This window comes from Pithys albifrons, chromosome 11, assembly GCF_047495875.1.
Source record: "Pithys albifrons albifrons isolate INPA30051 chromosome 11, PitAlb_v1, whole genome shotgun sequence".
NCBI classification, from domain to species: domain Eukaryota; kingdom Metazoa; phylum Chordata; class Aves; order Passeriformes; family Thamnophilidae; genus Pithys; species Pithys albifrons.
This window is the reverse complement of record NC_092468.1, coordinates 3,662,305-3,689,022: the sequence shown is the minus strand read 5'-3', so window position 1 is coordinate 3,689,022 and position 26,718 is coordinate 3,662,305. Positions and strand designations below refer to the sequence as shown.

Sequence of the window (26,718 nt, the reverse complement as noted above, 5' to 3'; positions counted from 1 at the left end):
AATTATGTCCTGCTTCCGCTGATCATGGTGATGTGGCATTGCTGTCCCTCTGAACCCGTTTGATCTGGGTTTGAACTGCATCCCTCCAGCAAATGGCAAACCTCCCTGGGGTGCTCTGGGTTCCCAGCACAAAGCTGCTCAAACCTCATGTGCTTGTGTGTGCAGATTGCCATGGTGGTGATGTGTCCACAAACCTCTACTGGGCGTACTGGGAGTACCTCTGGTCAGTGGCTTTGGTAAGAGGTGGCTGCAGCCACTCCCAGACCTGCTCTGCAGCTGAGCTTGCTCACCACCCTCTGTGCTCTGCATCTTGCTTTTCCCTGTAGGCATCCTGCACCACAAGCATCACCAGCTCAGTGATGAACTTCAGCCTCATCCTAATCCTCTCCAAGATCTGTATTTCTTGGGCTCATTTCCTCACCAAATGGGGTAAGCTGGTGACGTGGTGAAAGGGAGGGAGAGAGAGATGAAGAGGGGGAGGGAAGGAGTGGTAAGAAAGGGCAGAAAACCAAACCCAGTGAGTTTGATGCTGGGACACGAACTCCATCCTCACCGTGGAGGGAAGGCTCAGACACTCAGGAGGATGATGGTGTTACAGAGGAGAGGAGAGCTGGGAAAACACACCTTCAGTGAGAAGGCTTTTGGGTGCAGGAAAATAAGAGTAGTACAGGGCACTGTGCTGCGACAGGAGCTGCTGAGCAGTTCCTCCTGGGCCAGCAGGTGTGCCATGCACTCCCAGCCCGCCTGGCACCTGGGCTTTTGGGGACAGCTATTGCTGTGAAGGTGGGGAGGGTCGAAGCTGACTGTCTGTCCCAGCTCATTGGCATTACTGCATGGTGACTCCCTCGTGTGGCAGGGAGAGAATCTGAGTGCTCCCAGCTGCTGAAGACAGATGAGATGCTCTGGCTGTAGAGCAGCTGAGCAAGTGCGGCCATGGCTAGTGCCTCATTTTTGTCCCCGAGGCTGGCAGTGTCGTGGCACCACCTCCCTGCATGCCAGGGGGTTGGTGCCTCCCTAGAAAGAGGGCATAGCCTCCTCTGCTGCCCTTGCCTCCTCCCTCAACCCATGCCTGCTCTGTTCTCACCTCAGTTATGGGCATGGCCCCAGCAGAGGGCTCAGGTGTGCAAGATGGAACTCTTCAGCCCAGGCTAAACCCAGCCCAGCAAGGGCTGCCTTGGATCTCACCCCACCTGCAGAAATAATACCCACCACACTCCAAGCTGTTTCAGGTTTTATTTTAGAATTTATAAAATTCCAGTGTCATCCATACTCATGAGCCTTTTTACATGTTTGCATATAGTCTCCAAATTCCAAAGTTAAGGCCAAGGGATCATTGCTATGGAAACGTACAATATGGAAGACGTCAAAGAGAGGAAATGGACACATGCCACAGTCTGCTGCAGAAGGAGGGTGGTGGGGGACAGTACTAGGTACAATCACTTCATGACCTTCTTTATGGTGAAGGATCGGGCTGTGGGGCACGAGCCCACGGTGGTGTGTGCCCCAGATGTAACTCAAGTCTTGCTGTGCAACTGGTGAGGGCATAAAGAGGAGGAGGGGGTGGTAGGCTTTGTGATGCAGGACAGACCTAAGCTACAGGGGTATAACCATCTTCTGACAGACGCAGATGGGAAGGCATCACCCTAGTTCTGTTTGACCCCTCCTGTCTCCCATGCTGGAGGCAAGGCCACCCTGTCCTTCAAGGGCAATCAGACACCCCACAATGGACTACGGTTTGCTTCACTCGTTATCAGACTTAAGGAGAGCACTGTGAGGTTTTGGTTTGACTTCTGCATAGCAGTCTCTGCCCAGAAGAGCTGGTGTGGGAGGGAAAAGCATCGGCATGTTGGGCCTGCCCCATGGAAAGACGAAGGCCAAGCTCAGCCTGCCAGACTTCTGCCCCATCAGCAGCAGGAGAGAGGTTAGGGACTCCTGCCTGTCCAGCAGCTGAAGCAGCTGTGAGAGAGGAATGGCTCAGACTACAAGCTCTGTAGGACCGAGGCAGGGAAGCAGGGGCACACAAACCCCCACACTCCACGCCTCCCTCCACAAAGACGTGGTTTTCCTCTTACTGGCTGGAGGAGCTCGGACACAGCCCCCTTCAAGCAAGCCGTGGCAGGGCCACAAGCGGCCCCAGGTACACAGCACGGATCACCTTCTACCGCCGTATGATGGAGGCCTCGGGAAGGCTCAGCCTGCACAGCACCCTGACACCCTGTCAGAGCAGAAGCCTGATCCACACAACCCCTGCTGCACTTGTGGCCCTGGGGCGGAGCTCTGTGCTAGCTCAGCATGCAGTCCCACGGGTTCACAGCCTGCCTCAGCATCACCACGCTCAGCTTTCCCTCTGAAGCAGCTCCCACAGCCACACAGGGACACAAGGCTCCTCTTGCTTCTCCTCTCTGCTTCTGCTCTGGCTGCCCAGGCAACAGCTGGAACAGCTGCTCACCCATGACCAGTGAGAGGCCCCCATCACACTGACGTTTGAGGTAGAAAGAAGGCAATAGGAATGGTGTCACTGCCACTCACGCCGAGCTGCTGCAGCACTAGCAGGGGACAACAGCTTCTCCAGGCCACGTGTCCCACCTGAGACATGCCACCACAGTGACCTCTGCCAACCCAGATCTGTCCCCTTCAGTCACACTGCCTCGTGCTGGCTCTCCTGCCTGCTCATGCTGCTGGAAAGGGGGAACGAGAGACCACAGGGAACTAGAAGGGTCTGTCACCAAGCACTGGAAGACTGGTCACGTGTGCAGCTGGGGCTGTGCTTGGTGTGAGCACACCTGCTGCGCTCACAGGTGATCTTCTGACCAGGGTAGCCAGAGTGTTGTTCCATTTCTGCTACCTCTACAACTTATTCAAGGGTTTTTTTCCTTTAAAAAGCAAGTTTCTGACCTTTTATATTATTTTAAGCTCTCCCCACATTCAGCTACTACCACTAAATGAATTTTTGGCAGTTAAAAGGAAAAAAAGTTGATTGCACTCTACAAAGGTAAGGTAAGGCCTGGGATAAACACAAAGGAAAGAGGGCAAACGTTTTGGCTTTAGAAAGTCAAGGAAATTTATTTCCTGAGGTCATGAGACAGGAAGTAGATTCCTAGCCACAGTAAAGGAGGTCTCCTAATGAAGGCGAGAATGCCTAGTCAGACATGCTCAAGAGAGCAGATTGCTCTGCTAGCGCTTGGGAAGCTGCAAATCTTAGCCACTTGGAGTCAATTATGAAGTTTCTAACAAAAACACACACATTTAGTGTTTGAATCTGAGTGGAAGCCTTGTTTCAAAGAAGGAAAGAATATCCATCAAGAGATGAGGGTGGGTCCTAGCCACAGGGATAGCTGAGGGGAGCAGGATGGGGTCTAGCACTCCAGACACCATTAGGAGACCTCTTGGGGCAATTGACTTGTGCTCCAGCCACTGGGTCAGATTTCAGACAGGAAGTATTTGTGGCAGGTTAGTGTCAGGTCAGCGGGCTGGAGGAGTTTCTGCTTCCAGGTCATTATCGTTTGGGTCCCCAGGGAAGAGTCTTGGGGGCCACTTGAGCCCCAAAGCTGGGGAAGTCTTCAGAACTGCTCATATCAGGGGCCTAGAGCAAACAAAAAGGGAACAAGTTAAGCTCCTGCCCTGCTGTGAACCTGCACAGTGATGCCCTGAGCTAAGCAGCATCATTGATGTCCCATGAGCAGAGACAAAGGGGGAGGGACAAAAAGGATCACTGTGGCATCAGGACTGCCCAGGGTGGAGGATGAGCCCTCTAGGGAAGACATCAAGGAGAGTGAGGATGGGTGCAAGGGCTCCAAAGGTCCCAGCTCAGTAGCAGGGCCACTGGAGCAGGGTCAGGCCAGCCCTGCAGCAGTGCCTGGGCAGCTAAGGAGGAGCTGCCACGTGTTCCCGCTCACAGCTGCAAACACTGAGCCAGTTCTGTGCAGCAGCACAAGAGTCCCAAGGCCCAGGGCCCTGTCCCTACTCCTAAAAACAACACAACCTGGTCCCTCATTCCCCAACAGCTCCACAGTGGGGCAGCCAGAGTGGGCTTTGAAAGCTGGAGAGGAGAGCCCAGGCCTGTGCTCAGCTTGGACAGGCCTCAAAGAGGAGGGCCCTTCCCTGGTCTCTCTGTCACCAAGGAGGGAGAGTGTTCTGTGTCCCCAGCCCAGGCAGGAGGGTCCCCATGCCCTGTGCCCCCGTGTGCAGCAGAGGCAGCACTCACTCACCTTCTCATTGTTGACAGTGGCCCAGGGGGCATCTCTCACCACAAAGCCCTTGGATGGGGCCTTGGACTCTTCATGTGAGGAGGGTTTCATGTACACCTGCATCGCCTCATTGTCCACCACATCTGCAAGCTGCAGTGACACAACCAGTAAGGGGGGATCTGGAGAGCTCCTCAAACGGGTGTAACATTCCCACCCTCCACCTCACCACGCTGCAACCCACCCAAGCCCACCAGCCTGTTATACAATTCCTGAATACAGTGTTTTTGCACTAGTCTGAGGCCACAACTCCTCACTGGTGCAAGATCCTGCAAGGCAAGTGCATGCACATCCTGGGGTGTCCCAGCATTCTCATTCCCTGTCTTGTTCCAGACAGAAGGGGCAGTCCAACTGGTTTGAGGGACAGCTGCAGATGGGGGCTGACTGCCACCAGCACAGGGCTCAAGTTCTCCAATGCAGTGGAAAATACCTCAGGGAGACACTTCAGACATCCAACTCTGTGGCAGGGGAAATTCTTGCTAAGCCCCTGCCCAGATTTGCTGAACACTTACATATTCCTCCTCCAAGTTCAGGATGTGATCAATAGCTTCTTCCACGTTCTCAGGGAGTCCTGTCACAGTCACACAGTTGGGGTCAGGAGCTCCACTCTGGGGAAAGCGAATATCCACCTGCAACAAAAAGAACAGGACACCTGCACATCTGAAAATGCCACAGACTCCCCATGACCCTCATCATTAACATTCACAGATCACTGTCATGGATGCCTTGATCATTGTTCACAGCCACAGGGCTGTTCAGGACCTCCACAGCTCAGACACTGGGGGTTGAGCAGGAATATCCCTGTCCCCAAACTTGCCCAGCTTCCTATGAAGGAAAGCAGATGAATCTTTTGAGCATTCCCTGCTGCTCTAACTCCCAGAGGGTCACTGCTTTCTGGACAGCTCTTGCAGCAGAGGCAGGAGAGTGGTGGCACTTCTAGACAGTGTCTTTGCACTGTTACAAGCATTTTTACCACTGAGCCACCATCAGCATGAAGCACAATGACCTTTCTGTGTCTGACATGCAGTAATCTGGGCTAAAAATCTCTTTATGAACTAGTGCACCCCTGTCCTGGTTATGGAGAAAGGGGACAGAGTTTTTAGAGGTTTATTGCACACCACCCATGTCATTGCTGGGGGCATGGTTTTGGCAGAAAAAGCTGAGTGCCAGACACTGGGAGTTCACCATCTTGCCTGGCTCTCTCCAGAGAGATGTCAGGATCAGCTGGCACCCCCAGCCCCTTCTCTGCTGTCCCAGTTTCTTTTCCATTCTTTGAGCCCAGTGGAGAGCACGCCCCTGCCACCAGGGAAGCAGAACACCCATGTGGAGCCCAAAACCAGCTGTGCCAAGTGGAGCTGTGCCAGTGCAGGAGATGGCTGCACACCACTGAGACAGGTGGGCACAGCCAAGCACAGTGCTCTGGAAAGAAAGAGGCAGTGCAATAGGGATGATGTAGCTCCTGAGGGTTTCTTAATTGTTCTTAGTTGTTTTCAGATTGGTGTTGGGGGAGAACATTAAGCTCTGTGAGCTCTCCTTGCCATATTGTCTTTGTTTGGAGACCACACAGGCGGTGCTATTTTCAGGAAGTGGTTTTTTTTTTGTTCCCAATGGTGAAATCCCTTTTGTGGGTAGGGCACCTTCTTTTTGTATACTTTTTGCTATTAATACTGCTGCTGATACAGTGATTTTAGTACATTGTTATTTCAACTCATAACCTCTCCTTACTGTGCCTTCATTATTGGAAGGGGCAGGGGAAAGGGAGTGGCTTATTTGGAGTTTAGTTCCCTGCTGGTTGTTAAAACCAGCACAACCCCAGGGACTGTGCTCTCCACAGCCTGCCTTCCAGATGGGTGCTGAAAAGCTGAGAAAGACAGGACCAAACCCAAAGGCTGCTCATTTGGGAACCAAACAGCTTGCTTCAACAACTGAGTCCAGCCAAGATCCAAATTTCCAAACCCCACCCCTTGGATTCACATTCACTGCTGCCCCTGCAGTAAACCCTGCTGCTGATGCCACACACTGTCAGAGCAGAGTCTCTGTCCCTCCCAGACCAGCCAACTTTGCTGCATCCAAAGCCTTGAGAGTATGCCCTGATCCCCAAAGTCAAGGGAACCAACAGTGGCCTAGAAGAAATGCAGAGCAATTCCTTGAGTTAAGCTCAAGTAGCTGAGGAGGTTTGGGCACAGCCGCTTTACAGACCCCGCAGCAAGAGGCTTGGCTGCCCACTTCAGTATCAGAGTAGCTGACATAACCACCTCCTCCTCTCCCTGAAGGCCAACTGGGACCCAACAAGAAACCCAACAAAAGGACTGCAGAGAGGGACAGAGCTCAGTGCTGCTTGCAGGGCTAATTCAGAACAGGGAAGCATTCCCAGGTTCCCTTTCCAGCTGGGTTCCAGCACAACAGGAAAGGCTCCCAGATCAGCTCCCAGCAGAATGTGACTCAGAGCTGAGGTAGTGTGGGGATGCCTCAGCTGGGTCTGGGTGTGGTGTCCAGACAGCCCAGACACCCTGGGCACACCAGGGTGCCCTGGCACAGGGATGCTGCTCACATGCTGGTGGGAACACAGTTGGAGGTGAGCAGGGCAGCAGCACTGGCTTTCTTTTGTGTCTGTTCCAGCTGAAGGTGCTCAACAGGCACAAGACACAGGGACCACAAGATGTGAACCTCAGGCTCCTGAATTCAGCACCAAGCTGGTACCAAGCTCTTCACACAGGAGCAAGTGACGGCCCAGGCCCAGCCTGACCTAAGTTGCATGGCCCCACTGCTCACCTTGAACTCATCCATGATTTTGCGGATGGCTTTACCACGTGCACCGATGATGCGTGCGTGAACACGATGGTCCAGAGTCACATCCTCAGAGATCATCTGCTCCAGCTCCCCAACAATCTTCATGATGGCATCTCGGGCAGCCTCAGCGTTCTTCTCATAGCCAGTGATGGTGATCTGGTCTTGGGCCTGGGGCACAGGGACATGTGTTGAGAGACCAGGCCCACAAGCAGCTGAGCAAGCCTTCTCCCTACTAATCCCTTTTACCATCCACCTCATCCAAAGGCAGTGGAGAGAGTCAAGAGCTCTTGAGAAGATGCTCAGGGCCAACCACCAGCCATCCCTGTAGTCCCTCTGATCTCTCACCTGGCTTTCATCGTCCTTGTCAGGGAACTGGATGTTGACCTCATGCTCTGTGCGTATCTGGGTGATCACTGCTCCCTTCCGCCCAATGATTTTAGGGTGATATTTGGGATCCACAGTGACTGTCAGCTTGAAGCTTCGCAAGGCCTGGAACAGGACAGGCAGAGTGAGAGCAGGGAACACACCATGGCTGGCCCAGTGACATCCACTTCACTCCCCCTATTTCCTTCTGAGTTCTGAGATGCATGGAACATATTCTGCAGGGTCATGTTTGAGTGTACACAGTTACAGAAGAGCACCCAAGCTATCTGCTGGAGCCTTGGGCTTTTGCCAAGTTCAGTAGGAAATTACAAACAGCAAAAACCCATCCAATTCATCCCTCACCTATTTATTCAGAGCTGTGGTAAGGATTCAATGAGGATAGGTACAGAGAGACTCCCAACAGGGTGAGGTTCCCACCCAGCAGTGTCTCAAAGGTATGTGAAGGTGTGAGAGACACTTGGACAGTCCAAAGTTACATCTCTCAACTCTCCCATCAACTTATGTTAAATGAGCTACCTTTGGTTAACTCACTTAAGAGCATTCTGCACCCACAGAGCAGCTCTGGGTGGTCTTAAAAGGCAAGGGGTTCCAGAAGTGTGTGCCCAGAGGCTGAAGCCACGCTTGGCTGGAAGGAGGAAGGAAAGGCAGAGGCCTTACCCGATCTTCTTGTTCAGCTTGCAGCTCCTTCACTCTTTCCAGCAGCCCGGCCTTGGCACGGTCCAGGTTGGTAGCCAGCCCAGTGATGGTGATGATATCTGACTGCAGCTCAGGAGCAGGCACCTGGATGTTCACCTGAGTAACAAGCAGCAATTATCATTTTGTACCACTGCTTGTTCTGTATCACTTGTGATGCCTCTCACTGCAGGTTAGCATCTCACCAGTCTCCCCTCCCACCAAGACCAGCTCCCACCCAGGCATCCTAATAACCACAGAATGGTTGAGGTTGGAAAGGACCTCTGGAGGACATCAAGCTGAGTCACTCAGAGTCAGTTGCCTGGGATCATTTCTAGATAATTTTTGAATAGAATTCTGTTTCTCCAGCCATTATCAGTCTGCTTTTCAGCCCTCAGCAGTCCCTGTACCAGCTCAGAGAGGCCAGGAAACAAATACAGGTTCAATAGCACTGTCTGCAGCCAATGTGCATCAGCCCTGGGAGGCCCTGTTGGCTCTGGGGAATTCTCCTGAATGAGCAGGTACAGCAGTGCTGTTTCCCATGGTCCAGAAGGAAAATAATCCTCACACTGGTGAGGAGTCCCTGCAGTCATGCAAACAAGTCACACAACACTCATGACACCAACACTGATCACACAGCTTCAGCATGAAACCTGCTGAGCTCTGGAGCCAGGGACCAAATCACCCAGGGATCATTTTCCTATTATGGAGCCTGGATTCCATGGTCAAGCTGGGACAGACCTGAGTATGTTGCAACTGTCACCACCCTAAACATGGTCACTTACAGATTCTTCAGGACAGAACAGATGGAAGGAAGGGCAACAACTTACTTCAAACTCATCCATCATTTTGCGGATCCCACTTCCTTTCTGGCCAATGATGTAACGGTGAAGATCAAAGGGAACTTCCACCTCGATGGTGACAGGAACGAGAGCCTGCAGGGGATGGAGCACAGTTTACCAGTGACAAGACTTCTCTGTCTTCCAGCTTGCTGTCTACTTGCCCAAAAGAACATGTTGCTGAACTGAGGTACATTTCCTTGTAGGCAGGTTACAAACTCTACAGGAAGAGCAACAACTGGGAACACTAAGATGACCTGTTGTGTCTTGGAGCGCATTTTCCAAACAAACAATGTGAAACTCAGTCTGAGGGACATGCTATTTTCATACCCTTGGCATTTTCCAAGCATAGCAGAGACTTGGAAAACATCACTACAAGAGCAATGCAAAGTCTGCTAAAGCTGGAATGGTTCAGCCTCAATTAGACTCCTCCTCTTTCCAGCTATGCTCCAGAAAAAAAGAAAGTCATGCTTTTATGGGAAATAACTTGGGGTTGCCCAACAAGCTCTAGCAATTGCAAGGTCATGCAAGGTATACTATGATTCAAGCTGCCAGGCTAAGTCATAGAGCAAAGGGGCTTCCCTTGAGCAGTGCAATCCCCTCTACACCCAGCATCACTGATCACCTGCACTGCACACCACCAAAGCTCTCATCTAGGCATCACTGTGTTAACAGGGCTGAGAAAGCCACACACCTGCAGTGCCTCCTTTGCTGCCTCGCACTTCTCCCTGCGGCCAGAGATGATGATGATGTCGCACTTCTTCGGAGAGCTGGGATCCGCGTCCTTCCCATCCTTGCCTTCCCCACCTTCCTCACCGTTCTCCTGTACAGCTGGATCGGCAACAGGAGCTACAAACATGGAAAGTCTTGTGTTCAATGTACAGGGCCCCCTCCTTGCTCATCATCTCCCCAGCTCCAGATCCTCAGGTTTAGCCAGAAATGAGCTCAGATTTACCTTGGTAAACTTGTAGAGCCCTTTTTTTTTGGGGTATATCCTCATACTGCCTACACTCCGCAGTGACAACACACCCACAACACCCATGTCTGTGGTTTGACCTCCTAAAACTGTCCCCTCTTCCCGAGAGGGTAAGGTTGAGGCTAAGCCCAGATTTAAGGACACTGCAGGAACACTAGGGAGCAGTTCTCCACAGATTTTAAGTAGAACATGTCAACTGGTATGCAGTGCAGGCACACTACACTCATTTGATCATCCCACCTACCATGCAAACACGCACCCACAGGTATACCTGGGTTCTCCTCTCTGTCAGGGAATTTGATCTGGACACCATAGTCCCGGGTGATCTGCTGGATCCGAGATCCTTTGGGGCCCATAATGGAGCGGTGGAACTTCTGTGGGATGGTGCATTCGATTGTCACTTGAGCTTCCTGTGGGAAAGCAGAGTTGCTCTGTTGTGATGTAGCCTCTTTCACACCAGAAAATAGGATGCTAGTGCATGATGAAATCCAAAATGGACACAGAGAGGGGTCAGAAAAGATAACGAATTTTCCTAGAATTTTTCTCCTTTGGATAAGTTAGCAGAGGATTTAAAGAAGGCTGCCTCCAACCCAGGATGTTAAAGGCTTCCAGGAGCAAAACTCAAGCTCTTTATTACACTGAAGAGGAGGAAGCATTAAAAGAAAGGAAAAAAGATAAAGAAAGAATGAAGGAAGAGAACAGTTTTGACACGTGGCTGCTTCCAAAAGCCAGTACTAACAGCACAGGAAATCCTAGAAAGCAACCACTGCTCAAGACTAAGCATGGAGAGGCACAGGAAGGCTCCAGTCTTTTAGCACCTGGATGCACATCAAGGAGTGGTCTCCTACTTCCACTCCTAAAGACCAAGAAGATGGTCAGAGGACCATATGGTGACAGCAAAGGTTCAAGTCCCAGAACTACCACGCGACTTGTTCTCATAAAGCTTGGCCACGCATTAAGTTCAAGGAGGGCATTGCTGAAGCAACAAAGTACAGAAGAAACAGCTTTTCTGCAACATACCAGATCCTCAATGATCTCCTGGATGCGTTTCTTGGCTGCCTCCACACAATCCTTGGCTCCCTTGAGCGTGACTTTATCACTCTGGGTGCCGGAGCGTGGGAAGCTGACCATCACACCACCATATTCATCTGCTATCTCACGCAGAACTTGTCCTCTCCGGATGACAAAGTGGCGGTGGTGCTTGGGGTCAACCACCATGGAGTCCTCAACCACGTTATCCTGCCAAGAGATGACAGCTAGTCAGCCCTGCCTGTCCTGCTGGTAAGCATGAAATGGCTGCACCCAACAGCAATCAGATTGCAATGCTCATTCCAACAAGGAACAACAAGAAGGATCTTCCTGAGCTCCCATGAAGGGCAGCAAATGGTTTTAGGACAAGCATGTCCTCTACACTGACTTGTTACATCTTGCTACAGTGAGAGGCAGAAAAGTAGAAAAAGTAGACCATACCAAGTTCTTGATGAGGGCCTCCAGCTCCTTCTGTGCCTCTTTGACAGCCTCCTCTGTTCCCATGATGGTGATCAGCTCCTGATCTTTGTCCTCAGAGGTGGGGAAGATGATGCGGGCCCCAGTGTTGTCACGCACCTTACGGATGTTGCCACCACCCTTACCAATAAGGAATTTGTGGTACTCTGGCTTTGCACGGAGGTCCACGGTGTAACTCTTTGTTTGCTGAAAGGAGCCAGAGACCCAATGGAACATGCCAGTATATAGGAAATACCCACTGGCATCAACAGTCAGCCTGTGGGTACGTTACATGCACCCACATACACAGTGCTGCAAGAGCAAGGTAGATGCAGCATGCTGTTGAAGTAAAAAAGGTATACAATGTCCTAAATTAAAAACACTACCCCAAAGGTGTTCTCAGGGCTGAAAAATTAACTGTACACTCAGCATGACAGGTGAGAATATGAAGAGACTTCCCTAGAAGAAGGGTCTGACCCTCACAGAAGGCAGCATAACCATTTGCTAACTGACTGCTGCAAGCCAGGCCACAGAGGCAACCAAGCAATTTTCACAGAAAACATCTGACCCTACACAGGGGCTTTTGCTATTAAAATGACCAGTCAGTCAGCCACAACTCAAAGCAATGTCTTGTAACCAGAAGTCCTCAAACCTGGATACATGCAGTGAAATGGAATAACTGGAACTGAAATTCAGAGCTCAAGAAAAACGTGAAGGACATCTGCAGAATGTGTTTTGGAAAAGTGTGGATACCCAAGCATATTCAAGCTACAGGAGCAGGGAGCATTAACGCTTTTGAGTATGCTGCCAGCCTGGGCAGAGAAGCATTACAGCCAGTTATCTACCCACGATGGGTAAAAGACCCTTGTCATGTGGATAGAAGCACAGCTTTCTTTTAATCATCCAATCTATGCTCAAATCCCTCAAAAAATGATTTGTCTGTCTGATGCTAGAGGCTTCCCAGCAGGCAGAGGGAATCACTTCAGCCCCCAAAACGAAACAGCTGGCCAAACCAACCTGCTCCCTTCCTCTGTGAGGCAAGGCTCACCTTCTCCTCTGCCAGATGCAGCAGCTGTTTCTTGGCTTTCTCCACATCCTGGGCTGGGCCCCTGATGGTCACGGTGTCACTGCCAGAGCCCTCGGTGGGGAAGTGGATGTGGACTCCACCACACTCCTCCATGATGGAGCGGATGAAGCGGCCTTTGGCGCCAATGAGGGAATTGTGCAGTTTGGAAGGAATAGAGACCTCCACTTCTGTGATGTTGGCCTGAGGGAGGACAGTATGGGGTGTTAGTCCAGCTAACCCACTCTGCTTTCCCTCCAACTCCCACATTGCCAGGAGCTCTGCAGACCTGTGTGTAAGATATGTCTGACCAGAGGGAATTGAGACTGGCCACTCCTAACACATGAGCAGCCAAAAACTTCAGCTGAAGAGTCAAGAGTACACTGACACCTACATTTGTCTCCTCCCTGCCCACCCCCACTACAAGTACTTCTATATTTACATTTTCAAGTCCCTCATCTGCCACAGGCCAGTTGTTTCACTTACCAGTTCCTTCTGGATAGCCAGAATTCTGTGGCGAGCAGCCTCACAGTTTGCTTTCTTGCCTGTGATAACAATTGTCTCCGAGTTGCTGTTCTCTGCCGGGAGATCAATTTTGGTGTTGCTTTCTTCACGGATCTGCCAAAAAAAAAAAAACCCCAAAAAATTTGAGAGGTGTCCCATGTCTGAAAAAAGAGGCCTCAGAGGTTTCATTTTACATCACCAGTGAGCAAGAAGAGACCAGTGAGATTGTGCCACAGGCAGTGACCACAATGAGCACTGGAGACAGGAAAGGTATCTTACCTTCTTGATGTTGGCACCTCCTTTCCCTATGATGTTCTTGTGGAATTGTTTGAAGATGGGAACAGAAATAGAAAAACTGTTTTCAACCTAAGGGAGAAAGGAAGGGAGAATTGAAGACTACACTGTCATGGCAAGTGAGGCCCCATCCCAAGAATTTGATAAACACGCTTTTGTCAATAGGCTTAGACCCAAGGAATTCTCTATATGAGACTTGCAAGAATAAGCAAGGGCAGGTAACTTCTCCTATGGCCCTTAAATAACAGGTATGGCCCTTAAATAACAGGCATTACCCACCTGCCCCCTTCCAGAAAGAACAATGTCCACAGCTTCCTCATCCTGAGGTATGTCAGCCCTAGCCAAGCCACTACAACTCTGCTCTAATACAGGGTTATCCAGGCATGGGGGAGAGAACAGCAGACTGAAGTTTTCCTTACCAGGTCTGCCACCATCTTTTGCATGTACTTGGTGCACTTCTCCACCTCGTTTTTGGGACCTCTGAGTTGGACGATGTCACTCTTGTGTGCAGGGTCTGGGAAGTTGATGATAACCTGCAAGAGATGGCCACTTAAAGTCAACTAAGGCAAATGCAGGAATTGTGTCAAGCATGTGCAAAGGCTGGGGAGATCCTCCACATCCTCTTTCCCTTTTGAAAGAGGCTAACCATGTTAGCAGTCTCTGGCCAAAAGAACCATCTTCTCATACATATTAGATAGATGAGCAGACACACATCAGCTACGTAGTTCTCGTACTTACAGAGACACTATATTTATGACTTTAATGACAATGTGTTTACCCCCCAAGTAGGAGATATCCTCTCTGGATTCCTCACCTCCTAGAAAGCCTTACCTCTGGGAATTTCTCCCGGATTTCCCGAATCCGCTCGCCCTTCTGCCCAATGATGGTCCGGTGGAATTTCTGCTCAATGATTAGGTCCTTGGTGCGTTCATTTTCCTGTGGGTAAGAGAGTTTACATGGAGTGTTCAGCAGGAGAGCCACATACTTGTAATTACCATTTTGCTGCCTGACATTTTACTTGCCAGCATTGTCCCTCTTTTCTCCTCCAGACACAATTCACTCTAGTTTGAGAGAAAAGGGGATCCAAGGGAATAGAGGAAGTTGCACTCGTCTCGAGATCCAAGTGCTCTGTGTGTAGGGCACACATCTACACCACGTTACCAGGGAACATAAGAGCCCAAAGCCTGCTCCCTCCCAAGCATCACGTCCCACTAACCATACGGGAAGCGAGTTCCAGCAGCTCTTTCTTGGCCTGTTGGACCCCCTGTGGGTCTCCTTCAATTCTGATCAGGTTGCTCTTCTCATTGTCCGGAGGAATGCGCACAGACACCTTGTAGAGGTCTTTAATCCTGTTAACTGCAAGGCAAGGGCTGTTGTGACACACTCTGCTAGTCTAAGATTTGGAAGCAAGGCACCTTGACTATCACTGCTTAGAGGCTGTTTAAGAAGTAAGTCAGCCTCTGAGGAAAAGAGGGGTGGGTTGAACCAGGTGAAAGTGCTTCTTCACCCCAGGGTTCAGCAAGGGCAGATCCATGCCATGCAAGAATCTGTACAAGTAAATACTGTGGCATCTAGTTCACTGGCCAGAGTGAGACATCTCTTTCTTCCCCAAGGAGCACCACATTTAGATCAGAAGATGCTCATTCATTTCTAAACCCAAATTCTTTTTTGGGGAGAAACTCACCAAGCAGATTTCCATCACCCCCAATGGACTGCTAAAATGCAATGCGTATAGACGAACTTGAAAAAAAGAGAAAAGAGAGTTCTCCAATCCCCTGCCACCTCCCCCTGCCCCAAAAATTCCTCCAGGACATGGCAAAGCAATCTGTTCAGCTTTCTAAGACACTTCACACATGCCAAGGCCTCACTGCCTATTTATCTCCTAGTGCCAATCTCAGTCCAGAACAGCAAGAGGCAATGTGATGGAGGACAGCACCCTGGATGAGGGGTAGACCCATGACATGATCAACCAAACACAGAAAGTCTGAACACAGGAAGGATTAGAAAGGCACCCACTTACTGTTAGCTCCGTTCTTGCCAATGAGGTGTCGGTGAAATTTGTGGTCAACGTTGATTTCTGCATAATCCATCCGGTTGATCTATAAAGAATTGTACAGGGCTAGGCAGGGCAGGGCCCCTCTGCTGCTGTTTGTGCCCACTGTGACTGTCCACTGCCAGTGTTGGCACTCAGTCTCCAGCAGTCAGCTACAAGCACTCCTCCCTGCTATTGAGCAGAGCAGAACACTCCTCTGGTTTGAGCTGAGAGCACCATGCTTGTGAAACATTGAAAGGGACTTAAATGCTTCTCCAGCTGTGACTGAAAGAGAATCCCCTTTTCTGCATCAAAAGACTTAAGATGTACTGCTGATTTTTTAAGAATGCTACAGACAAGCTTCATAACCAAGGGTTTCACTCATCTGCCACACAACTTGCCTTCTGCAAGTTCTGTTAAGCCTGTCAAGATATCCCACAGATATGATCTACGCTTCACCTGTGCTCTGTTTGTCCCATATTTCCCCACTTTCTTCTGACATACTAGAATTAGTACCACCAACTTACCAGATCCTTGACCATGACTTCAATCTGTTCCTGAGCCACATTCACATCTTCTGTAGGTCCTTCCAAAGTGATTTTGTCTTCTCCTTCAGTGAATTCAATGTGAACCTTGAGACACAAGGGAAGAAACCCATAAGAATTTTCCAAGACACACGACAAGTCAGTGCAGCCAGTCAGGCCTACACCATCAACCCCTGCCACTAAGGGTACACACACCATTCCCATGGTTTCACAAGTAGGTTACTTACAATTCTGCCCATATCACAGTGTCTAGACCATAAGGCTTTGGTGCTGTCCTGGAGACTGCAAGAGCTTTGTAGAAGCTCCTCATCTAACCTTTCCCTAGATACTGTCTAACTTCCCAGGGAGAAGACTCATTGAAATCAGCATTTGCAGGTATCCTACTACATCAATTCTCCAAATAGTATGACATAAGGCTTCCTTTGAAAGACTCAACCCTTGAGAGTAACACAGGATGAATAGTGTTTGAGGCAGTAGAAGTTTATAGTTCCTCCTAATATTATAAGATTAGTGTAATTTCCTCCCTGGTTTTATCCATGGCAGAATACACTTCTCTCTCCTACAAAGAGCAATCTGGACTAAACCATATTCTACTTCAGTGGGTGCTAAGATAATAGCTCATCCATACCTTTGGCATCTGCTGAGTTATTTTGGCCAGGTTTTGTCCTTTCTTTCCGATGATGAAACGATGAAGCCAAGAGGGGGCTGAGACCGAGGAGACGGTAAAACTGTTGGCCTGAGAGACACAGAAGGTGTTTCATGGACAGACTGGGAGAGGCTTTCATAAAAATTCCATTCCAATTCCCATGCTGCACCCTCCATTAGAGTTCTGTATAGAGTATAGAGTTCTAAGCTGCATCTCTAAGAGCCCAACTGAGCCCACCCTGCTAAACCTGTCAGTGACCACAAATGTATCATGATGGGGCTTTCAAAGGAGCCCCGTCAGTACCTTTGCATAGACTTCAGTCAGTGCTTGCCCAAGCTTTTCAGGCTCGCCTCGCAGTATCACCGTCTCTGAGCTACTGTCAGTGGGTGGGATCTCGACAGAGACTCCAGTTTTCTCCAAGATCTCCTGCAGGGAATTCCCCTTGGGGCCGATGACATACTTGTGCTGGGACTTCTTCACCTCCACTGCAATGGTAGTAGTCTTCTTTTTCTGTAGGAGCAGAGGCACTGGGGCATCAATCACAAGGGTGCAGGGAAGGACAAGAGTGAAAGAGGCACAAGATGCAGTGAAGCTGTGCACCCAGGGAAGAGCAAAGCAAAGATAAGCACAGGGATTCTGTAGTACCCTAGCATCCTTGGGACCCTGCCTACAGAAGGGCCTGTCCTCAAAAATTGCCAGGTGAAGTACAAAAGTTCTCTGTCAAGCTCCCTGCTACACAGAAGAGACCTTGCACAATGCCCAGCTGAACCTTGCACAATGCCCAGCTGTCGCCAGGCAGTGCTGTAATGCAACACTGTGTAGGCTATTAGGCTGTAAGTTGATTATCTTTATTGAAATCCAGACTGGTATAAATACAGACCAACCCACAACAAGGATATTCACAGCAAAGCTGGCTGTGGAAAATAAAATGAAGTGAAATTCTTCGGCAACTTCTACTTGTGTAGCAACTTTGATACTGTCACCTGGCCACACTTCCCTCCTTCCTTTGTAGCACATGTGTGAACACATGCCCAGAGAGCTCTTAGTGGTCTGCTAATTCCCATGACACAGAAAAGCAAGAGATCTGTCACCTCTCTGGCAGAATCACTCCAAGTCCCACTCTGCTGAGCAAGAAAAAGGTAAGATCTGGGTCCACATACTGCAAGGGCTGCTGAGCAAGAGTTGACACAAGGAGGATGCAACTGAGGGATGCACAAAAGTAGAGCAAGAAGGGAAGAGGAACTGTGAGGAGGTGGGGAAAAGATGGAAAGGTTTATGAGCCATCCATACCTTTTCCTCGTAGATCTTCTTAACACGAGCCACGGCCTGGGCCAGCTGTTCCTTTTCTCCTGTGAAGACTATCTCTGTCTTGTTAACGCTGGGTGGAGGAATGTTGATGCGTGTCCCTGTCTCCTGCATGAGCTCACTCACCAGCTTGTTGTAAGGGCCAGCAATGAAGGGGTGGTACACTTTCTCCACGTCCAGCCGCTCCACGGCACGCTTATCCTGGAAGGATCCAGAACAAACCTCAGTGGGAACTGCTGTCAGCATTACCAGCTTTGCTCAATTGCAGTGCTGTCTTGCTTGACACTCTGGCCCAAGCCCCCTTTTCAGTTTGCAGGCTCCATTCCTTTCCATCTACAAATACTGCTGTTGCTGATTTATGGTATTCACCTCTGTTATCTCCTGCCACATCTTGGCTGGCACTTACTATGGCTCATTTCAAAATATGAAACTGCTTATCTATTTCAGAGATAGACACAAGGGTGCAGAAGGTACAGAACCTGGCAGCAGTGCTCATACAGCCAAGTGGCATGGTATGTGTCTCTGTTCAGACTAACAATATTAGCCACTGGCTGTGGCCATGGTGGCTACAAACATCTAATCTACCATGAAAAATGGCCATTTGGCTCATGACATGGGAGATCACAGTACTGAAGTACCTGCTCAGCAGAGATCAGCAGGATCTCGTGTCGGGCCTTCTCAATCCCTTCCTTAGTGCCGGTGATCTTGATCTGGTTGCTGGGGTCATCCGGGCGGGGGATCTGGATTTTGGTTGCAGTCTTGAGCTCCAGGTCCTGCAGCTTCTCGCCATTCTTTCCAATGACAAAACGGTGGTGCTCCTTGGGGATGGCAACTGTCGCTGAAGCCTGCAACACAAGAGCCAAACATCTATGAGAGCCCTTGTCTGCACAGGGAAAGCAAGTCATATGCTGCTTAGGGGTACCACTGAGGGGCAAACACAATGCCTTCCAGCATATCCTGTCCAAGGACTGACACTGCCAGAACAGTTGACTTACAGTGTCTGTATTCCAGGAGTCTAAACCCCACAATTCCCTCAAAAGCCTTCTGTTTGTACAGGAGCCATACTCTGAATTAGCAAAGGCCTTAAGGCACAGACGAGGAGGTGCCTATGCTCCACTGTCTCACAGTCTCTCAGCACCATAGAGCAACTAGGATGATAGCTCTGGGGTAGAGATTATCTGAACTCTGGCATCTGCTGCCAAGACTACAGAGAACAAGACACAGTCTGACTCCTAGGAAACTGAAATTCAACACCAAAAACCTATTCCAGCAGGCAAACAGCTCAGAGATGCTTACTCCTATTGAGTGCTAAGGTGTCTTCAAGGCAGCACATGCTGCTATGGGGACTGTTCTTGAAAAAGGGGATCCCCAGAGCTTCTCTCAATCTACCATTAAAGGGCTGGTTTGTAACAGCAATTCCTGACTTCTTCCCTTTTCACCAAGTTTTTACTGACCTGGTAGTTTAGGATTGCTATTATGCTCATGGTCTCTGTGAATATGTAACTACCAACTAATCAGACACTTAAAATTCAAGCTACAACAGAAAATAAATAAATCAAATTAAAAAAAGGTCAGTTGGTGTGACTCTTCAACTCTCTGTCCATGTACTGATGCCAGTCAAGCCTAGAAGCAGGAATACAGACACACCTTTTAGATCCAGGGCCAGGGCAGTAGGAGGGATATTTGAAGACAGTGGGGCAGGGATCTGCGGCAGTACAATCTAAACTATTATGTAGAGTTTGTCCCTTTCTCTTCTGTCTGGCAGGGTATGACACATGGGCTGAACAGCACTGAGTAGACATGTTGTTAACTATTGCCTTAACTAAGCTAGTCATTACACTTTAAAACACACCTGGCTGTGACATACCCTAACACAAACTACCATCTTGATTATGAACTCAAGAACCTGAAGGTAAGAAATTAAAACCCAGAGAACTGAAAGGAAAAGCAACTGAAACGAGTGGGCTGCAACTGCTTACCAATGTGGCTCGAGTTACAGAACACAGAACCCTGATTGGAAGCTTTCAGCATTTGGCAGAACTCCCTCTTCTCTACTTTTCTTTCCCCCTCCCCTCCACGTTCTCCTCTGAAGGACTTCAGAGAAAGCAGCGTCCCATTCTCACACACTGTGAGCTTTGTGTGAGGGGCCTGCACCTGTTGCCAGCACCAGCACCTCAGCACAAAGTCACAGAGATTGCAGACTCCACCCTTCATGCAACACCATGGCCTGTAATTAGCTTTGAACCCTATTTTAGGTCTCATTTCCATTCCAAATTGCCAATTGTGTGCTTTGAAAATATCTGGCAAAGCTGAATTAGTCATCTAATAACACCTCTTTGGCTTATAAGCACACACACCCAAGGTCCCAGAGCATTTTGGAGTCCTGGGGAAGAGCAAGGATGAAGTGAGAGACAGTTAGCTGCCCTTACCTGAGTCTGCAGTCGAGCGACAATTTCCTTCCGAGCCTTCATGACTGCTTCCAGCTTGCCAGAGACCATGATAGAAAGGCCCTGGTCCTTCGCGAGAGACAGCTCCAGGTGAGCTCCTGTCTTCTGCATGATGTCAAGGCAGATCTTGGCCTGCTCGCCTTCTCCAAACTGATTCATGTCCTTGTATTTCCTCTCCTCCAGTGGCACATGAAACACCTGCTCAGCCACAGGACAGATAAAAGGGCACAGCAAGCTGTCAGTCAGTGTGTGTTTGCCTGACAGTGCCTCCCTCTCTCATGACTACACAGGACTTCAGTGGCATGCTGACCTCCCCAGGTTTGTGCAGCCCATCAAACAGCTGCAGGGAATTGCAAGAGCACTGCAGCAAGCAGTTTATCCCACACTGGGAATCCTCCTAAATAGGGATTAGCACCCACTACAAGAATTGTGCAATCCTCCCTTCAGGCCTTCTGCAGCTATTGGTGAAACAGGGATGCAGAGCTTTTTCTGGACAGTTTTCCAATATATCCTTCCTCTCCAGAGCAGTCCTAGCTCTCAGTTGTGGTACCAGGGTAAAACACAGCAAAGAGGCTGCCACACCAAGGATGTCATACTCCAGGGAATGCTTCACTTCACCTACTTTTGGGAGTGGGGAAAAGCAGGGAGCTAAAGACATCCAATCCCACCAACCTGAGTGATGACAGAAGCCTTTATTGGTCGAATTTTGCTCCAGGGACCAGTGGGTTCCTGGGCAGCTTCCAAACATGGTGCTTTCTCAGGGAGCGGAGGGAAGGCTTCCTTGTAGGTTGGAGGATCATTCTCTTCTTCGGAGTTTAAAGCTGTAACTGGGGTAAAACAAACAGGGTAAATGAGATAAACTCCTGCAGAAATGTCCCTGTTCACAGGCAATGCAATTGTAACCAGGCACCACTAACAAGAGAGAGCAAATGGCTTGTGCACTGCTATTAATCCTATTACATCTATGCCTGTGGAGTTGCCAAGTCTGGAGCCCAACTGACCTCAGCATAACACAGACTGTAGTGGATGCCACGAACAAACAGCCTTGTCTGAGGTGGCACAATGTGTGCAGAGAGCGAACGTGCAAGTAAATGGTGGCAGCAAACAGCACCTTATTGCCAACTTTGTCAAGAGGGACTTAATAAGGAGAGAACAGGCTGAGCAGAAAGAAGTGAAAGGACCAGAGCAAGAGTGCAGGTCAGAAGGGGATAAGACAAACATAAGCTTGGGAGGGAGGCAGAGAGAAGGGCTATAGTTAGGGCAAAGTCCAGGGAAAGCCTGTACATTATGTTCAACTCAGCTGTGCACTGGGCTGTACCAGGTGAGCCAGCTCACAGCTGGGGATGGCTGCCAAAATCCATCACTGAGGTAGTTCATATGGTTACACTGACTTCCCCCAGCACCTGGCTGAGCACAGGAAGGAAACGACAGGCCAGCACACTGACCTCATGAGGCTCTCACGTAGCCCAGTGCCCCACTCTTGCATGTGCCCTGCTCTCAAGGCTGGCAGCACTGCTGGCCAGAGCTCTCCAAAGTGTTATAACTTGCATCCTCACAGCCCTGTACCATGCAGCACCAACATTGTCCTTCTGGGGGCAAAAAGCTAGAGACTGGCAAAACACTAATCTAGAAGCAGAGAATCCAATGTCCACATGCTTGTGGGGAACCAGACACGTGGAGTACACCTGGGTAAGAACAAAGAATCTTGCCTGTGCAGTCTGGATCTAGAGGCACATCACAGGAACTCAGCTGTGTTTGCTCACCTTTCACCTGCTGCTGAGTCAGGCCACTGCGGTGTTCAGCGAAGCTCTCCTGGGTCAAAACTGCCACGGAGCTCATTGTCGACTTCCCACCCACACACAATCCGGGTATGCCACTGGAAGAGAGAGAGGAGGCAATATCACCACTCAGGATGCACAGTCACTCCAGGAAGACAAAGCATCTGTTACTGAGCACTCTTCCAGTCATCCCCTTGAAAAGCACCCACAGTGCCCGTTGGCTGCCCAGTTCCCTCCTTGAACCACACAGGAATGCAGGGTGGGCAATTCCTTCAAGCACAGTGGTCAGCAAAACCAGAGCTCTTCATTAAGAAGGCAGAGGATGTGCAACTCAAGAAGGTCACTGGCAAGAGGAACACCAGAAGTTATTCAAGGATAATCTAATTAATCTATGAATTATTAAAGGTGTCCAAGTTTTAAATGAATATGCGAATGCCTGGATAGTCTATCCAAGACCACTGTATATCCCTAGAGAGAAAAAAGAAAGGGCCAAGGAAACTGCTTCTTCCTGAAAAACTTATTTAGGTGCCTGAACTCCCACTGACTTAGGGAGACACTCAGAAAGCCACTGTGCCAAGCAAGCTCAGCAACGGCAAGATCTTTGGCTCTCCCAAAACAAGAACTTACCAGCTAAATGGTCAGTAGCCAGAGAGTCCGTCCTGTAAGCTGCCCGTTTGTCAGCCTGCCAGCTTTTGCTTTATAGAAAAAGAAATTAAAATAAATTAGGTGACTGCTCCAAGACAACAAAAACCCATGACACCCCTGTTACTGTAGCTTTCAAAGAGCATGGCCTGTATGTCGCAAAATTGCACCCTATCCAAAACATTCTCATACCTTGCTGCATCTCCCCATGCCTGACACCTGTCATGTTTTACTAGTGCTACAGGCAGTGTCTCAATGTACTCAAACTTCACAGCAGGAAGCCTGGAGTAGCTACTGTTTCATCACACTGGCTACAACAGTAGACACCCAGGATCAGACAAAAATCCAGCAAATTAATAACCGAATGCAAGACAGACACAATATTTAAGGGTTGCAAGCAAGAACATCAACATCTAGTCAGAAGACACTAACAGCCTGAAAACCCTCCAACAACACTGCCATCAGTCACAAGTTAGGAATGTAGTTTGGTGGAGCTGGGTGAATCAACAGAGATGTCCTCACAAACTAAGGCAAATACCCAGGGCTCTTCACACTCTGCTGCTGGGCAGTCCAGCTCTGCAGTTTTTATTGTAATAAGATCACGCACCAGAAACTAAACGGTCTCCAGGCCTAAATTTTCAAGTAGGAAGCAAATTCACACTGGTGTACATGGACTATCTTAAACATGTACACAAGATGGAATCAGGAAAAATATACACTGTTGAGAGGAACTTAAAATCTCCTGAATCTGGATCTACAGATTTACTGAAAAAGTGTTTCTGAACACAAGTAGAAATGTAAAAGCCAGGACAGAATACACTCTGCCATATGTACAACAGCCATCCACACATGGAGTCTCCCACAGTTGTGTTACATGTGCTCTTGCAGAGCTTGCACTGTCCTACAATCCAGGGCCTCTACCTGCTACTGGGGCAAGAGGCTCCTCTCCCATACACCCTCTGCAGTGCTTTTTGGACCATCTTCCAAACAGCAACCTCTGACACTTTTCAGTAGTGACAGTTGCCATTTCTGACCTTCCAATGTGCCAGAAACGGCTCCCAAACCCACAGTGTTGCTCAACCCAGTGTTGCTGAAGGGATGTCTCACATCACAGTAAGGGCCACAGTAAAGGAAGGCAACAGTGGCAAAAGGAAAGAAGAGAAGAACAAGGACAGCAGTGACGCAACAGGGCCATACAAGCCTGACCTGCACCTCAGTCAAGGCCATTGTTTTCCCCTACTTCAAAACACCTCTTACAGGCACAAGGCAGCATGACCTGTGCTGCCAGAGCAATTGAGCTAATGTTGCAATTAATCCTGTAATGATCTGCTACTCCAGGCCAGCCAGTTATGCTGCTGAAGTACAGCTGGTGCAGCACTCAGACCATGGCAAGAGTGCAAGGCATTTGCTGGGGTACAGAGAGGGTGGCTAGTAACCTGATCCTGAAGAAATACCTGAGTTCCCCTCACTATCCAGGGTTATGCCACGGTGTAACACGTGGTTTCGTGTCCCTGGCACACGCCTGCATGGCTCAAGCTGCCACAGATCCAAGGAAAGTGCATCAGTAGCACGGCACCTGTCCCAGACCATCTCAGCAAGGCCTGCACACTCCATGGAGGCCCCTCTGGCCTGTTCCGTCACTGGCGAGGGTGCCACCACCTCACAGCAAGCTGCAAACAGGAATGAGGGCAGGAAGAAGCACCATCCTAGACATTACAGGCAGCTGCTAAGGTCTGGCTGGAGGCTTGCTGACAACACAGATGTGCTTATAACTCTCACTTCTCCAGAAAGCACCACCTGGCTGATGTTGTGTGTCTGTTCCTTAGAGGAGGAGGGCAAGGATGAGAAGTCAGTGAATGACACCCAACATAGCGCCTACCTAAAAGCCACAACCTCAAGGCACAGCTGCTGGTTTCACTGTGTACACATCAGCTGCAGAGATCTTCCTTGCAGCCTCCACCTCAGAGGGCAGCCACAGATTCAAAGAGAAATTGAAGGCCAGTATTTATCCACATGAATTTCTGCCCTGTCACCCACAGAACAAGCCAAGAAAAAATGCTCATCTCCAGCAACCCCAAGCATCTGGTGTATTGCAGGTCTCAGGGATACAACTCTAGCCAAAATCAAAGGCAGCCATGAGAATGGTATTTTAAATTAACAGCAAAACCAGCAGCTCAGATGTCACATTTGGATCCTACACTTCCTTGGTTTTGAAGCTGAGGTTACTGCTAGCATGTGGCTGACTGGGTCAACAGGTTTCAAACTGCCTGGTTGATAGACCACCTGTACTGCTGTCCTTGTGCGCCAAAAGAAGTCTAGAGCATGCTTAAATAAAGAGAATGAAATTATTCTAAAAATAACCTCCAGCAAGGGCCAGACCTAACCACATGGGAAACATTGTATGAAGAGAAACAAAAGCAAAGTCATGACTTGGGCTGCCAACACAATCAGTACTTGTGGACAGAAATGTCAGTTACATGTTATTTAAAAGTATATTTAACAAAAACATTAGCAACTTTGTTAATGGAGGTAGCTCCAATCCAAGGCAGCAAGGCCCGCACACAACAACAGGGCTGGTTGTGGTAGCCACTGTCTTCTGTCAGATGTTCACACAGGGGAGTCCATCTTTTGGTAGATGAGAAGTCACAGATGAAAATACTTGCTTTCTGAAAACTGACTGGCTCTCCCAGAGACTGAAGGCCCAGGCCCCTTGGTTTTGGGGGGATACTCGCAAACAGCTGTTTCGTGGCAGGATGGAGTCTCTCCTTTCGGAGCGATTCTCGATCTAGGACATGTGCAACACGATCACAGCTGTGGACGCCACCAGGCCTACACCCGACCCATTCCCCGTGTTTACTCTTCCGGTAGCGCTTGGCCTCGCCGCCACGTCCTGCCCCGGGCAGGAGGAGCCCTGTGCCGGCCCCGCCACCGAGGACGTGCACCCGGCCGCGTCCTGCTGGCTGGCCCGGCAGTGTCTCTCACCGGGACCGAGGGAGCGCTTCCCCGGCCGGGCTCCGAGAGGGGCATCGGCCCTATGGGGGGGCTGTCTGCGGCCACAACCCGCCCGGGCCCGCACCCCCATGTGCGCCGGGGTAGGGTCCGGGGACAGCCCCAGGTCCCGCTGGCCGGGCCGGGCCGGGCCGGGCGGGCGGCGCCGCCAGCGCCACCTCAGCACTGGCGGCACCGGGGGCGGGGCGGCGGGGCGGGGCGGCGCCCTTAAAGGGCCCGGCGGGCCGCGCTGTCACTGCGCCCCCCGCGGGGTCGGGCGCCAAGGGGCGGCGGGGCGCGCACAGCGCAGCGGGGCTGTGCGGAAACGGGACCGGAGCGCGTCCCACCGCACCTGCACCCCCTCAGTCCCGGCCCGGCGCGACCTTGCGGGAGGCAGGCCGGGGGCGGCTGCGTCAGGTGAGCGAGGGACGGGCGCTCCCGTGGGGCCCGGTGACAGCCCCGAGCGCGGCTCCGCGGCCACTGGAACGCCGCCGGTAGCTGCTGCGCGGCGGGCAGGGCCAGTACCGGACCACCCGGACGTGGCACGTCCCGCTGCCGCCGGTGGTCAGGGAACTGGGCCGGGGCGACCGCCTTTCTATGGCCACGGCAGGAATGGAACGCTCAGCCCCGCGGCCGGGACAGGCTGGGCTGCCCGTCGGGCCCCTGGACGAATGCCCGCCGCCGGCCGCTTTGGCTCGTACCAATATCAAACCCTGCGACCGCCTGGGACGGCGTGGAGCCGCTCCGGCCCGCGCCGCCACCCCTCTCGCACCGACGTCGGGGACCGCGCCGCGTCTCGGCCTGGCCGGACCGCCCCCTCCCCACCATCCACGGGGCCCCGCGGCCCCATCGGCTCGGCCCCGCACGCCGGCGCTACGCGGCAGCCACTGCCGGCCGGCACAGACGTGTCAGAGCCGGCCGAGGCCGTGCCGTGGGGCCGGACTCCCCCCGGCCTCCCGCCGCCGGCTGCCCCCGCCGGACTTTGCCCGGCCCAGCCAGGCCCGGGAAGTTAGCGCGGAGTTTCCCGGCGGCGCCGACACGTTGGTGCCCGGGGTAGGATGCGAGGCCGCAGCGGGCCGGGCCG

The 26,718-nt window shown here is 50.8% G+C and overlaps 1 protein-coding gene across 3 annotated transcripts in view; it reads right to left on the bottom strand.

Annotated features, from left to right (window-relative positions):
• Window positions 1–1,219: 1,219 nt before the first annotated feature.
• Window positions 1,220–26,718, bottom strand: part of HDLBP (high density lipoprotein binding protein) — a 40,295-nt gene continuing 14,796 nt past the window's right edge. For 2 of the 3 annotated variants that reach the window (XM_071565973.1, XM_071565974.1), the window contains exons 2-28: window positions 22,632–22,699; window positions 21,990–22,102; window positions 20,899–21,053; window positions 20,209–20,424; window positions 18,418–18,624; window positions 17,765–17,980; window positions 16,778–16,984; window positions 16,457–16,564; window positions 15,811–15,915; window positions 15,272–15,350; window positions 14,468–14,607; window positions 14,083–14,187; window positions 13,671–13,784; window positions 13,237–13,323; window positions 12,940–13,071; window positions 12,439–12,657; window positions 11,376–11,597; window positions 10,926–11,144; window positions 10,165–10,315; window positions 9,624–9,778; window positions 8,921–9,025; window positions 8,076–8,210; window positions 7,380–7,523; window positions 7,017–7,202; window positions 4,757–4,873; window positions 4,209–4,337; window positions 1,220–3,583 (exon numbers count right to left, since the gene is read on the bottom strand). In XM_071565973.1, coding sequence (XP_071422074.1) covers window positions 3,497–3,583; window positions 4,209–4,337; window positions 4,757–4,873; window positions 7,017–7,202; window positions 7,380–7,523; window positions 8,076–8,210; window positions 8,921–9,025; window positions 9,624–9,778; window positions 10,165–10,315; window positions 10,926–11,144; window positions 11,376–11,597; window positions 12,439–12,657; window positions 12,940–13,071; window positions 13,237–13,323; window positions 13,671–13,784; window positions 14,083–14,187; window positions 14,468–14,607; window positions 15,272–15,350; window positions 15,811–15,915; window positions 16,457–16,564; window positions 16,778–16,984; window positions 17,765–17,980; window positions 18,418–18,624; window positions 20,209–20,424; window positions 20,899–21,053; window positions 21,990–22,065 — 3,816 coding nt within the window. In that variant the 5' untranslated portion in view covers window positions 22,066–22,102; window positions 22,632–22,699 and the 3' untranslated portion in view covers window positions 1,220–3,496. The remainder of the gene's footprint in view (window positions 3,584–4,208; window positions 4,338–4,756; window positions 4,874–7,016; window positions 7,203–7,379; window positions 7,524–8,075; window positions 8,211–8,920; window positions 9,026–9,623; window positions 9,779–10,164; window positions 10,316–10,925; window positions 11,145–11,375; window positions 11,598–12,438; window positions 12,658–12,939; window positions 13,072–13,236; window positions 13,324–13,670; window positions 13,785–14,082; window positions 14,188–14,467; window positions 14,608–15,271; window positions 15,351–15,810; window positions 15,916–16,456; window positions 16,565–16,777; window positions 16,985–17,764; window positions 17,981–18,417; window positions 18,625–20,208; window positions 20,425–20,898; window positions 21,054–21,989; window positions 22,103–22,631; window positions 22,700–26,718) is intronic. The other variant, XM_071565975.1, reaches the window with a different exon arrangement.